We start from the raw sequence: 13,065 nt of genomic DNA on the forward strand, positions 1-13,065 counted from the left end.
TCTGTCGAGACCGAGTTGAAAAATTACGTAGAAATACACCTAAAACCGTAAAAAAATATAATAAACGAATGGATTAGTCATATGTTATTCTATTATATAAGGTGTATTTTCCCAATTTTTATTTTTGGGCATTACTAAATTTTTTATTATCTTTGTCTTTGGCATGTGATTTTGACAAGTGACTATTGACCAAAAAAAAACAAACAGAACATTATAATTTTTTAATACAGTTTTGTTTAAAATATTTATATACAAAAAAAAATCATATCGTTATATGTTTCATTCTGAAATATAATGATTGAAATTGAAATCGGGTACGAGCATAAATGTATTCCAAAACATGACTACATAAATTGTACAATTTCAGTTGTGGATGGTTGTAATTTGTCATATGATTATTTTTTTGAGAATTTCATGCTAAATAATTTACCCTGCATTATTAAAAATATAAGCTTAGATTGGAATTGTTCCAAGAAATGGATAAAAAATGGAGATATAAATTATGAACATTTCACTACAGAATATGGAGACCTAGAAGCTCCTGTTGCAGACTGCTATAAAGTCAATTATAACGCACATTGCAAGCAATACATGAAAGTTCAAGATTACATGTCTTATTTGAAAAATAGTAAGAGAGATAAGCTCTTGTATCTTAAAGATTGGCATTTAAGAAGAATAAAACCAGATGATATGTTTTATGAAGTACCTAAAATCTTCGCATCGGACTGGCTCAATGAATACGCACAAGATAATAAGGACGATGATTTTATGTTTGTATATATAGGACCAGAAGGATCTTGGTATGTGTTTCATTTGGAAATGTAGTAGTCATTATTTGAATGTTTCTAAGTAAACTTTATTTTTGCCAATTTAATGAAGACATGTTCTAAAGGAAAAATTTGCACATAGTGAATAATAAGCTAGGATGGATCACACTCTTATGGCAACTATGCTCAATGGAAGGTCCAACCTAGGATTTAGTAAATAGCATGAGTTCACTATTTACTAAAAATTATTGCAATACAAGGACACATGACATTTTTCTTTTCAGGACTCCTCTGCATTGTGATGTTTATTCATCATATAGTTGGTCGGTAAATATAGTAGGCAGAAAGAAATGGACTTTGTTTCCTCCAGGTGAAGAAAACAAACTTAAGGATAGTTTTGGCAACTTGCCACTATTGTTTAATTCAAAAACATATCCAGATGTAAAGTATTTTGAATTGATTCAAGAAAAAGGTGATGCAATTTTTGTACCTACAGGATGGCATCATCAAGTTGAGAATACACTTGATACAATATCAATTAACCATAACTTTATTAATGCCAGCAATTTAGAATTAGTTTGGGAAGCACTTAAAAGTAATTTGTCCTCTGTTGAAAAAGAAATTGAAGAATTCAGAAATACACCTGAATTTGTTTCTCAGTGTCAACTTATACTTAATTCTGTATTTGGTATGGATTATATAGCATTTATAAATTTTATCATACACATAGGTGGTAAAAGAATCAAACAATGTCATGGTGAAAAACTATATAGTTTTAATAATTTCACTATTGGAATAAATCATTTGAAATTTGATTTACATATTTTAATAAAATTATTATATAAAATACAACAACATCCCTTATATCAAAATGACTTCCTTATACCAAGTTTAAAAAACAATGTAGAAAATATCATCGAAACAATTAAAGTATTACTGAATTAAGTATTCAAATTATTATTTAATCATAGTTTAGCTTTCTTATCTGCTTTAACTATGCCCTTCTTAATTAAGTCATCAATTTCATTATTTTTGTATCCCAACTCTTGTAGTATTTCAATTGCATCTTCATCACCTTTTGGCTGAGCTCTTTTACCTGAAGAATGTCCTGGAGTTGCTGATAATTTTGGTGCTGGTTCTGGTACAATAAAATTGTCACTATCTTTGTAAAATGACTCTCTTGATTTGTTGCACTCATGTGTATCCACAGCATCCATCTCAAGGACAGGGGTTACACAAGCATCAAGTTTTTCAAAAATATTACTCCATTCCTCTTGAGTTTTTCTCAAAAACACCTCCTGAAATTTTTCCTTACGCTCATTATTGCCATCTGGCAAATCATCCTCAGTCAAATTTAAACCCTGTAATAAATTTGAATAAAAATGAGGTTCTATTGCCCCAACAGCCATAAATTTATTGTCTTTTGTTCTATAAGTTGCATAGAATGGTGCACCACCATCTAACAGATTTGTTCCAGGTTCCCCTTGCCAAATAGGTAATTTTCTTGATTTATACACCCATGTTCCTAAATAAGCAGCTCCTTCCGTCATACTGCAATCAACAACTTGTCCTTTGCCAGAATTACTTCTTTCTAAAAGTGCCATAAGAATACCAAGAGCACACATTAAGCTACCACCGGCAAAATCAGCAACTAAATTAACTGGTATAAATGGTGGTTCATTATTTTTTTTAAATAATGAAAGCAATCCTGACATTGCAACATAGTTTATATCATGGCCACCTTTGTGCTTATAATACCCTTTCTGACCATAGCCAGATAATCTAGCAAATATCAACTTTGGATTGATTCTTGATACTGATTCTGGGCCCAATCCTAATTTTTCCATAACTCCAGGTCTATAAGTATCAATCAGAACATCTGAAGAAGAACACATCTTGGTTAGAACTTGAACACCTTCTTTAGTCTTTAGATTTATTTTTAGGATTTTTTTCCCATTTGTCATAACATCCATCATGTTGGCGATGCTATCAATCTGTTAACAGAAAAGTGTTTATTTCACAAAAATTCTAACAAATAAATAGCAAGTATCTTTTATTACTTCTTTAATATCAGCATATTGTGCTTATCACATATTTTAAATAATCATATTTATGAATTGGACTTCGAAAGAACAGCTTGGGCTTAATTTAGCTTCAGTGGAGAAGCAATATAACTAAAATCAAATAATTCTGAATTGACCTTGAATTTAAGTTGCAGCCATGTTACTTATTTAATAAGCATTTTACTTACCTTTTGAATTACTGTGACTGACGCACCAAAATCAGCAAGAATAGTGCCACATAAAGGACCTGGAGCTAATCCCATCATCTCAATCACTTTTACACCTTTAAGAGCCATAGTTACCCCAAAATTTGTTGTTTAATCAAAACAAAATTGATAAGTCTAAAGTCTATTTTGTAAATGTTATCAGTGCATATTGAGTATAAAATTTATACAGTTGTATAACATACAATAGGTTTTTGTTATATTTTGTTTGGGTTATTTATTTTAATTGATATAACATACATTGCTACGAACGAATCTTGATTGAATTTTAATTACAAAATAAACAGTATAAAAGAACAATTTCTATTTACAGTGCACTGAATATAAAATTAAAAACAAATTAATCTAAGAATACTCAAATCGAAGAGTATATAAGTATCCTGTATTAGGACTAAAGTAGTGAGTGAATAATTTATGTATTCAGATGTCGCCCGCGACTCTGTCCGCGCGGCATTTAAAAAAATAATAATAAGTATCCTTCAGACTGTTCTACATATTACATGCCAAATGTCATCAAGATATGTTGAGCCGTTCCGGAGATACCTTCAACATCCATCTATTCATTTAAACATTTACATCTATAATATTAGTAAGATTTGTGAATGATGCAGTCTGTCTGACCCACTTGTTAAAAATCTGCCAAACCAGACTCGAGAGAATGCTCAAAATAAGCCGTAATATTATGCAATGGAGTGGGTTTTAGAGGTGGATACTTAAGTTAATATTTAAAAGTTTAAATTTAATTCTTAACGTAATTTTCTATTCAAAATCAGGATCATTAGTTCTAGAAATATAAAAAAGCAAAGCAAAGGATCCAAGTCCCCATGGACTATACCATTATAGTTATTATAGTTCGGTTGTACGAACGCTCATATTTTCTCCATCATATACGGAACACAAATATACACATTGAAAGTTAAAAGGCACTGATCTGTATAAATGGATAGGCGATTGCTTGGAAATGACAGCTTTACCTCATTCCGTCCAAGTTTGAGTCCCCAACACCGCTACCATCAGCGCCTAAAAGGCGAAAATCAAATAGGCACAAAATACTACGTCTCATAGCCAATCCATTTTAGAAGTAATAAAAAGGAATAAAAAAATATTTATTTGAATCTTGATAAAAAAATGTAACTAAATTAATCCCTGCAATGTCCAGTATAGGAATAGAACAGAAGATGACCTCAGTATATAATTTTTTAAAGTCTATGTTAGTCTACATTAATATTTTACCTATGTTTATCGTATAATCTGTAAAAAACAATTGAAATTGTTGATGGTTGCTAACGCTTTGTTGAGTTATCGAGTGATTTGGATTTGTGTTATAATTTGCAATTTATGTTAAAATAAAACCTAAACATTTTTTTATTTTGTGATCGAGATATTGTCGCAGTAAATTTATATTGCTTGTGATAATATCTTGTAGTGAATCTAAACAAAATGTCTGTGGCATTTGCTCCAAGGGGAAATAGACCCCCTTTGACTCCTGCCCAAATTCAGAAAATGTTAGATGAAAATGCTCATTTAATACAAACTATTCAAGAGTATCAGGCAAAGGGCCAATTAATGGAATGTCACCAATACCAGCAAGTTTTACATAGGAATTTAGTTTATTTGGCATCCGTCGCTGACGCTAATCAAAATATTCAAGCAATTTTACCGGTAAATAACTAGTTGAATTACACTTCATCGACTTGTTTTTATAGAGTGTTTCCCGTTGGGCTGATCCGGAAACACTTTTTTAGATATAGCTAAAAAAATCATATCGTGAGCACTAAGCAAAGGTTTCTGTAGCATTCTATTTTTACCATACATAATATGTGTAAATGTCTCATTAAAGTTGTACAACATAAATTAATATCTGAATGTATATAGTCAAATATGAGTTTGTATGTTTCTAATTCACTCATTTGGTTAGCTACTTTTATAATATTCTATAATTTTAAATAAAACTTTAAATCTACTTTGCTACACATTAAAGGGTGTTTCTGTTTTATGATATTTTATATTTCCCATTAACTTATTTGAATTTCTGCTTTTAGATAAACATAAAATTACATGACTATAAATCCTAACAATTTATAACTTTGTAGATAAAATTTAAAAAATACCCAATTCTTTAATAAGTCGGTTAGGTAATCCATTATATGTGTTGAATTTTATTATGTAATAAAGTTTATTTCATGATCATTTCATCTGATTAAATCTTATTTACAATAACTTTTATCTACTATTTTGTTTGTAAGGAAATATGTATGTATACATACTATTTCATTGCATATATTATTTATATATGCTTTTAAAAGTCAACTTCAATTATGATTTACTAATTTATTTGTTTAATAAATTAATTTGAATTAATAAGTCAAAAGAATAAAAATGTTTTTCTTCCCCTTGACAAAAAATTTGTTTCTTGCTACAAATTTAACCATAAATCAAGTCTAAAAACTGATCTATTTAGAAGGTTCACTTTCTCTTATAAAAAATGGATTTAAGTTAATCTGCAGATTAGTTTTAAGAATTGATTACTTAGCATCAGATCCATGGCATAATAAAATCTAATTGATCCCTATACTGACATTCAAATAAATTGATAATATTTTTTAAATTTCAAAGTGTTATAGCTAGTTTTGAAGCCATATTTGACCTGTGGACTGTGTGGTGATTGTGTAATTTTATTCTTTTAATGCTTCAGCCACCCCACCAACTTGCTGCTGGTAATGTACCACAAGGACCAATGAATACCCCATCAAGTGCTGCAGAAGTGCCTGGATCACCACAACAAGCATATAGACCACCCTCAGGAGTTTCTTCAGCACCAACCAGGCCCACACAGTCCTATGGACAAAGACCATATCCACAGAATCAGTATCAGGGCCAATATCAAGGAGCCCCAGGTGTTTATCCTCCCCAAAGTGGATATGGTCCTCCTAGTCAAGGTTATGGACCACCAAATCCATCACAACAAGGACCCCAAGCATATGCTCCTAATTCTAGTTATGGACCACCCATAACCACAACACCTAGCAATTATCCACCATCTACACATCCTGGTCCAGGATATCCACCATCAACTGCTCAACAGCCGTATGCACCTCCCCCTGGAAGTCCAGCTGCTTCAGGCTCGCCATACCCTGTTCGTGGTGCGAGTCAGCCTGTCTATACTGGCAATTCTGCATACCCGCCTCCACAGTCAGGTGCAAATTACCCAAATGTTGGTGTCAGCACTTACAACTCAACATCTGCCCAACCTCAGCCATATCAATCTCAACCATTTCCTAACACTACCCCCACTTCTGCATATAGCTCCACCCCAATTTCTCAACCGAACCGTTCCCCTCAGCCACCGCCTAGTGGATATACATCGCAAAATCCAACAAGTACAGGCTATGGATCCCCCTCAGCACAGTCACCAACTTATAATTCCAGTTCTCATGGAAATAATCCCCCTCCTTCAACTGTTGCTTCTGGGGTACAATCTCAAGGTGGTCCACCTGTGCAACAGTATCCGCCTTCTGGGCAGCCATCACCTTATCCTCCAGCGACACAACCACCATATTCTAATCCTTCCTCTCAACCTGGCAGTCCTGCACCCTCAGTGTCAACTGCACCCCCACCTCAATCAACATACCCTCAGAATCCACAGAATTATCCGCCCAGCGGCGGGGCATATCCTCCGCATGCATATCAGCAAGGTTATCCTCCTTCTCAATATCCTCCATCTCCATACCCTTATGCTCGGGCACCGGCACCTGGAGCTCCGCCATCTGGTGCACCACAGCCATACCCAGGCTATGGTTTCCAACCTCCCAACCAGCAGTAGATTTCATTGAATAGAAATGCCTAAATGTTAAGCTTTGTGTCTAAGGAAGTACTGCTCAAATGCTTTGATTAATCAAAATACATTTTTTATTTGACACTAATATTCATTGTGCATATGAAGTAAGCAATTTACTGGACATAGATATTTATTTTATCATGCTTCGACATTACATCTTTTGTATGTTTTATTATTGTTTAATTTGAAAAAGTAGAAGAAATATTATAAATAAATTTGTTTAGGGTAGTCTATAATTAATAAGTAGTTAAGTGATTATAAAATTAAATGATTTTCTTATTGAAAAGCTGTTTTATTTTTAATTGCTCTTCTAGTACTATTTAGGGTTGTGGACAAAATTAATGTTATTAAGTTTTTTTGTGACAGAGTAGTCACTGTTTGCCGTGAAGAGGCATTTACAGTTTCACCAGGCTTGAGGTGGCCGGGCGCAGATGGCGCTTAGCCCAAAACCTTGTTTTAAGAGTGCCTCGAGAGCTCTCTCGGGAGCCTCAGCTGGGGCTGTTACTTCATTATTATTACTGGATTGGTCTATAATAAGCTTTAAACATATAGAATTTTATAGAAATTACTGAGATAGGAAAATTTCATAGACAATCAATATAAAATTCAATTAGTTTGTTAAATTATGAATTAGTATAAAAAAAACTCAATTTTGCATTTCTACTTTATTATAAATAAATCAACTACACTTCATCAAATAAGATTGTTTCTCCTTCAAATGGATGTATAGTTTCATCATAGTATTCTAATGGTAGATCATCACTGGCAGGGTGGGTAGGAAATGGTGGTGCAGTTTTAAGTTTCTTCAGAGGTAATACAGTATCATACAAATAACATACAGCTCCTGTTTCCCCAGGAATGCCCACTCCTAATGTCCAAAGTATGTTATATTTTGTGTTTATACGAAGTATTTTCACACCCCTTAACGTTCTCCACCTAAAAATATATGCATATTTTTAAATTTTAAAAATTCTGTCATAGTTTCCAAAAAACTATGTACAAATTTCATTTCAAAATGGTTGTTATTGATACAAACCTGTTACCCATGTGACCAGGCATTTTAGTACCAGGCCATACCCTGGCCTTTTCTCCACCCCCACCTATGTTACCTGGCCTCCTGTGTGTTTTTGTAACACCATGAGATGCAGGCATACCACTAAATCCCCATCTTTTCATTACACCTTGAAATCCTCTGTCGATGCTATAATTTAAAAAAAATATTAAAAACTATTGACAATATAATAAAAAAATATACTTCGAAACTTATATATAATGTAATATTGAAAAACAGACATTTAATATGCAATATTACAGCTGCATAAAACCCATACTTACGTTTTAGCTCTAACATCAATATGATCTCCAACTCTAAAATGTGTGGCAAACAAAGGTGTGCCAGTTGGTAAACTTGCATGTGGTGAAACCATGAATCTAAATAAATGTCGCTTTGGCAACATTCCAACACTGTTAAATATTCCAGAGTATTCTTTGGTGACTGTGCTAGGATCTACAGTTTCTGACCCCACTAAAAGACATCCTAATGTTTTCTTTTCTTTCCACTGTACTTTTGCTGTTTTCATGGGATTAAATTGCTCTGGCGGTATATACTTTATAACATGATTATCGACTACCTGAAAATAAATAATAGCACTAAAAAACAGTATTAAAATTATAAAATAAAAATTTTCCCGAAAATCATTCTCAGCCACTTTAGATAAGAAGTTAGTAATTAAAATATTTTCATCACCTGCAAAAGTGTTGTTTGATATTTCTTTCCTTCTTTTGACCATAGTGGATAGTTACCAATTTTTCGCGCTATTAAACCCACTCTTCGTGTAAAAGGATTCCACTCATTTGTTTGCTGTTCTGCATGTGCTAAAGGGGATTCTAATGCAATTTGTGAATTACGTTTATCTTGTATTATTTCTTCAATAAAATCTCTATTTTCTTGGGTAAGAAGATCTTCACTCATCTGTTAAATACATTGAATTATGTAAATATTGATAGGAAATCTCAGAATTAAATTTATGACAGAATATTGTAAACATAATCTTACCACTCTCTCTTTTGGTACAAACCAATGTGGAGGTCGATATCTTGGAGGTTTATAAAAAGCATTTTGTCTTATAGAAATATGGTCAACTCTGTAACGTATATTTTATCAGGTTAATTTAAAAATACATTTTGAGATACAACTTACAATCTAGTCTATCTATTTACCTTAACCTACTAAGAGTCGAGCACAATATTTTCATATAAGATGTAGCCATTATATGCTTAAAGATTATATTCTTTTTAATGCAGGTAAAATGTGTTGTACATAGTCTGAGAAATAAATAATTGCAGATTTAAAAGTGAAACTTAACCTACGAAATTAAATTCAGTACTTTGGTAGACAGAGACAGTAGACAGTAGACACGGTAGACACAGATTTAAGCACAGATTAAATATACAATTCAAGATAAAATTTTGACAGCATCAAAATGTTACCAGCTGAAATTTTTATAAAAGCGGTCATGAGATAACCATAAAGTTATGTTTGATAAGTCAATGAACTTTATCAACTTTATTAATCTTAAACTCTATGAAATTCACCTGTAGCGGTGATTATAAATAAACACATTATTTATTAAATCTAACCAAATACTCTCTTTAGCTTTCTTTTCTCTTTAATGTTGCTAATTGAAACTAAAATGAATTATAAATGGAAATATTTTATCATGTTAATACATTTATCAAGTGCATTTAAAGTAGAATTAACAGGACCGGGTTTACACCCTAGAAATATTGTGATGCCGGCTAGATATTTCTTTGTTAATTTTACTTCTTTTAATGAAGACACGTAAGTAAACAGATTAAATATGGTAAACCTCCAAAGAATTCTGTGTAACAACTATACAAGATTAAAATATTTAATATATAATATTAATATAAAATAAAGATATCAGGTACTGAATGATCTCCAATATCTATAATTATATATTAGTTTACAAAATAAAAAGTACAATGTTTTAAAAGTAGACAAAGTTATGGTAGAAATCTATTGGAAAAAATCCATAACATATTTTTCAACAATGAATGAGACGAGAATAAAATTTTGTATGCAGGTTTCAATAAAAATCAAATTTCTTAACATTACAGTTACACACCAGAGTTAGGAAAAATTTTTGCAGTGGAGATAAAAGGAAAATCAGTGAAAAATCACTTTTGCCGTGTTTGGGTTAATACACTTGACAGGAAGGATGGCAGTTTTATAGTTAGATACAAGACTTATGAAACATGTTTGGATCTTGCAATTAGCATTTATTACAAAAGCAAACTCATAAAAGACTTTCCATTAAAATTAGAAGGTATATAGATATGTACATTTAAAAAACTTGTATCCACTTCCTATTACTTCATGAAATCAATTTATTCTAGGTACTATTCAAGCAGACCAATGCGATTGTCCTGAGAAAGACTTGAATTTATGGTTAAAAAAATATGAATGTCCATCCTCATATGCTAGTATTATACAAGACCTGAGACCATTTAACAACCAAGATATGTTGAAACAAGTAAAATTGATTGTAGATAAATATCACAAACCTGAAAGCACTAGTTTCTGCCACTATGTCATAAAGAAAAATCAAATATACAGGGATTGTTACGGCAAACATATTGGATTTAATATGTTTGCCGACAATATCCTCTTATCTCTCACAAGAAAGGTTGTGTTACCTGACATGGAACTAGTTATAAACTTAGGTGATTGGCCATTGATACATAAAGACTCAGAGCCACTTCCTATGTTCTCATGGTGTGGTAGTGTTGATACTATGGATATTGTAATGCCTACTTACGATATAACAGAATCAGCATTAGAAAATATGGGAAGGTATTTAAATTGTTTCTGTCTTTATTTTGGTTTATGTACCATTATTATAGTTTCTAACATTAATTTATAGAGTTACTCTTGATACATTATCAGTGCAAGGGAATGTAGAAAAGAAGTGGGAAGATCGTAAGCCCATGGTGTTTTGGCGCGGACGAGACTCACGGGCTGAGAGACTTAAATTAATTGACATTGCACGAGCAAACCCTGAATTATTCAATGCATCTCTTACTAATTTCTTCTTTTATCGAGAAAAAGAAGCTCAGTATGGCCCAAAACAACCACATGTATCATTCTTCAAGTTCTTTGATGTAAGTTATAATACAAATATGTTTAGTTCTTATTAAAATTATTTTTTTATTAATACTAATTATGCTGCCTCACACTTTTTTTCTGAGGCAACAATCATTAATATATACTCAACACTTGTAAAATATAAATACTATTAATTTAATTTGTTATTGTTGTAGTACAAATATCAACTCAACATAGATGGAACTGTAGCAGCGTACAGATTTCCTTACCTTCTTTCCGGAGGTGGAATGGTTTTGAAACAGGAGTCTCCATATTATGAACATTTTTATAGTCAACTTCGTGAATGGGAACATTATGTTCCTGTGGCACGTGACTTGAGTGATTTAGTAGAAAAAATACATTGGGCAATCAAAAATGATGATAAAGCTCACAATATAGCTAATAATGGACGAAAATTCGCACAAGAAAACTTACTTCCCCAACATATTATATGTTATCATGCACTGCTATTCTCTGTAAGTATTTATATGCCTTATTACCAACCAAATGTAGTGTTCCAAGTGCTAAATATTACATGTAATTTTAATAAGATGATTCAACTTGTGCGTCGGTGGCTCAGGGGTTAAGCACATAACTTGCAATCTGCAGGTCCTGGGTTCGAATCCCGCCATGTACCAATATGTTTTTCGATTTACATATGTACATTTATCCGACGTTCTTACGGTGAAGGAAAACATCGAAGAAATTCAATATGTGTGAAGTCAACCAACCCACACTTGGCCAGCGTGGTTGACTATGGCCTAGTCACCCATAACTTGAGGTAGGCTCCGAGCCCCTCAGTGGGGTCATATAGTGAGCTGATGATGATGATTCAACTTTAACTTTAATTCAGGAATGGAGCAAGAGGATATCAAGTGAAGTGACCATTCGTGAAGGTATGACCCATGTACCACAACCCAAGTTTGAGTGCGACTGCTCATTAGGTCAAGAGGTTAACCATGAAGAGTTATGATACTCAAATAAAAAATAAGAAAAATAGTGCAGAATGTTACTGGTTGATGTAACTTGAAAGTTGACACATATTGTTGTCACTGGTTTTTTCAAAGGGACAATATGTGTCAAACAAGTGTCAATGCAGTTAAAACCCACAATAAAACAAGAGTGCCTAATTACATTATAGATTATAGCTATAGGCAGAATTTTATTAGGGGAGGTGAAGCAGAAATGTTTACAAGTCAATTATTTCCAATTTAAGCATGCTACTTAAGAAAATGGGAGATTCACAGAGTTACAAGAAAAAGTCTTGTGATTACTGAGTGCGGCAATATTTGAAATAGACTCTAATGAATATAATAAACTCATGTTATTGTATTTATAACAACCAATTTTTTTTACTTAGTATTCTAACCGGCTGCTCTATATGGAGAGTTCTGTGTGGTGGGAGTTATTGATAGTGTATTCCCTTCTTAAGTTTTACTACCAAACTTGAGGTAATCCCAAAATCCTTGCTTCACCTCCCCTATTATTAAGGATAATATAAGAAAAATGCATTACTTTTAAATTAAAATTGCTTTATTTTGATATTGAAATGAAGCATTCTAAGAATTTTAAAGTTTCTATGACTTACTCGATACTACTTTGATTTTCAGTCCATAACAAATTAAATTCAATGACCTAAAAGAACGTTGTTTTAGATAAAATAGGAGATATCTACTTGTTTAAAAAGTAGCTACATTTATTTAAGTTTTTATAATATTGTACAGAAATTGATAAAAAAACCTTTGAATCTCTATGATATAGACCTACGGTAAATAAAACTAATCAGTTAATTTTGCGAACTAATTTGTAGTGCAAATTATTTAATAAATAAAAACTAATATATTATTTATTATACAACATCTACTACTAGTGAAATAAATATAATTATAAATAATTTCAAATACAGTTTTTTTTTTCAATCACACGAAGTCAACAATTCTTTTGTCTAATTTTTGCCTTCATAGAACAATTATTTAAATTAACTCCACAATGTATTTTTAAATTA

The 13,065-nt window shown here is 32.1% G+C and overlaps 5 protein-coding genes across 6 annotated transcripts; 3 read left to right on the forward strand and 2 right to left on the reverse strand.

The window, feature by feature from the left end:
• Nucleotides 1-298: 298 nt before the first annotated feature.
• LOC106713294 (2-oxoglutarate and iron-dependent oxygenase JMJD4) lies at nt 299-1,712 on the forward strand. The gene is made up of 4 exons (XM_045680157.1): nt 299-314; nt 521-800; nt 1,052-1,524; nt 1,675-1,712. The coding sequence occupies exons 2-4, from the start codon at nt 592-594 to the stop codon at nt 1,710-1,712; spliced, it is 720 nt and encodes a 239-aa protein (XP_045536113.1). The 5' UTR covers nt 299-314; nt 521-591.
• Nucleotides 1,630-3,196, reverse strand: LOC106713317 (alpha-methylacyl-CoA racemase). Its single transcript, XM_014506103.2, has 2 exons — nt 3,019-3,196; nt 1,630-2,761 (listed from the first exon to the last, which is right to left on the reverse strand). Exons 1-2 carry the CDS (start codon nt 3,124-3,126, stop codon nt 1,733-1,735), a joined length of 1,137 nt encoding a protein of 378 aa, XP_014361589.2. The 5' UTR covers nt 3,127-3,196; the 3' UTR covers nt 1,630-1,732.
• Nucleotides 3,197-4,333: 1,137 nt separating this feature from the next.
• Nucleotides 4,334-7,017, forward strand: LOC106713316 (proline-rich protein 2). 2 transcript variants are annotated; one of them, XM_014506101.2, is made up of 2 exons: nt 4,334-4,716; nt 5,750-7,017. In XM_014506101.2, the coding sequence occupies exons 1-2, from the start codon at nt 4,495-4,497 to the stop codon at nt 6,875-6,877; spliced, it is 1,350 nt and encodes a 449-aa protein (XP_014361587.2). In that variant the 5' UTR covers nt 4,334-4,494; the 3' UTR covers nt 6,878-7,017. The 2 variants fall into 2 exon arrangements, with proteins under 2 accessions (XP_014361587.2, XP_045535845.1); XM_045679889.1 differs by lacking the exon at nt 4,334-4,716 and adding an exon at nt 4,755-4,838 and having other exon boundaries at nt 5,750-7,016.
• Nucleotides 7,018-7,549: 532 nt separating this feature from the next.
• LOC106713301 (39S ribosomal protein L3, mitochondrial) lies at nt 7,550-9,283 on the reverse strand. The gene is made up of 6 exons (XM_014506070.2): nt 9,113-9,283; nt 8,949-9,036; nt 8,640-8,864; nt 8,228-8,523; nt 7,929-8,093; nt 7,550-7,828 (listed from the first exon to the last, which is right to left on the reverse strand). The coding sequence occupies exons 1-6, from the start codon at nt 9,160-9,162 to the stop codon at nt 7,576-7,578; spliced, it is 1,077 nt and encodes a 358-aa protein (XP_014361556.2). The 5' UTR covers nt 9,163-9,283; the 3' UTR covers nt 7,550-7,575.
• Nucleotides 9,284-9,565: 282 nt separating this feature from the next.
• Nucleotides 9,566-12,576, forward strand: LOC106713328 (protein O-glucosyltransferase 2). The gene is made up of 6 exons (XM_014506124.2): nt 9,566-9,734; nt 10,034-10,242; nt 10,313-10,769; nt 10,840-11,077; nt 11,237-11,536; nt 11,914-12,576. Exons 1-6 carry the CDS (start codon nt 9,586-9,588, stop codon nt 12,031-12,033), a joined length of 1,473 nt encoding a protein of 490 aa, XP_014361610.2. The 5' UTR covers nt 9,566-9,585; the 3' UTR covers nt 12,034-12,576.
• Nucleotides 12,577-13,065: the final 489 nt, after the last annotated feature.

The sequence above is a fragment of the Papilio machaon genome, chromosome 1, assembly GCF_912999745.1.
Source record: "Papilio machaon chromosome 1, ilPapMach1.1, whole genome shotgun sequence".
Taxonomy (NCBI): Eukaryota; Metazoa; Arthropoda; class Insecta; order Lepidoptera; family Papilionidae; genus Papilio; species Papilio machaon.

Coding starts and splice junctions, on each gene's coding strand:
- LOC106713317 (XM_014506103.2), bottom strand. CDS start 3,126: ATGGCTCTTAAAGGTGTAAAAGTGATTGAGATGATGGGATTAGCTCCA. Junction 2,762..3,018: donor CAGTCACAGTAATTCAAAAG/GTAAGTAAAATG, acceptor TTCTGTTAACAG/ATTGATAGCATCGCCAACAT.
- LOC106713328 (XM_014506124.2), top strand. CDS start 9,586: ATGAATTATAAATGGAAATATTTTATCATGTTAATACATTTATCAAGT. Junction 9,735..10,033: donor ACTTCTTTTAATGAAGACAC/GTAAGTAAACAG, acceptor TTAACATTACAG/TTACACACCAGAGTTAGGAA. Junction 11,537..11,913: donor ATCATGCACTGCTATTCTCT/GTAAGTATTTAT, acceptor ACTTTAATTCAG/GAATGGAGCAAGAGGATATC.
- LOC106713316 (XM_014506101.2), top strand. CDS start 4,495: ATGTCTGTGGCATTTGCTCCAAGGGGAAATAGACCCCCTTTGACTCCT. Junction 4,717..5,749: donor ATATTCAAGCAATTTTACCG/GTAAATAACTAG, acceptor TTAATGCTTCAG/CCACCCCACCAACTTGCTGC.
- LOC106713294 (XM_045680157.1), top strand. CDS start 592: ATGAAAGTTCAAGATTACATGTCTTATTTGAAAAATAGTAAGAGAGAT. Junction 801..1,051: donor ATAGGACCAGAAGGATCTTG/GTATGTGTTTCA, acceptor TTTTCTTTTCAG/GACTCCTCTGCATTGTGATG. Junction 1,525..1,674: donor AAGAATCAAACAATGTCATG/GTGAAAAACTAT, acceptor AAAACAATGTAG/AAAATATCATCGAAACAATT.
- LOC106713301 (XM_014506070.2), bottom strand. CDS start 9,162: ATGGCTACATCTTATATGAAAATATTGTGCTCGACTCTTAGTAGGTTA. Junction 9,037..9,112: donor TCGACTCTTAGTAGGTTAAG/GTAAATAGATAG, acceptor TATACGTTACAG/AGTTGACCATATTTCTATAA. Junction 8,094..8,227: donor ATTGATGTTAGAGCTAAAAC/GTAAGTATGGGT, acceptor TTTAAATTATAG/CATCGACAGAGGATTTCAAG.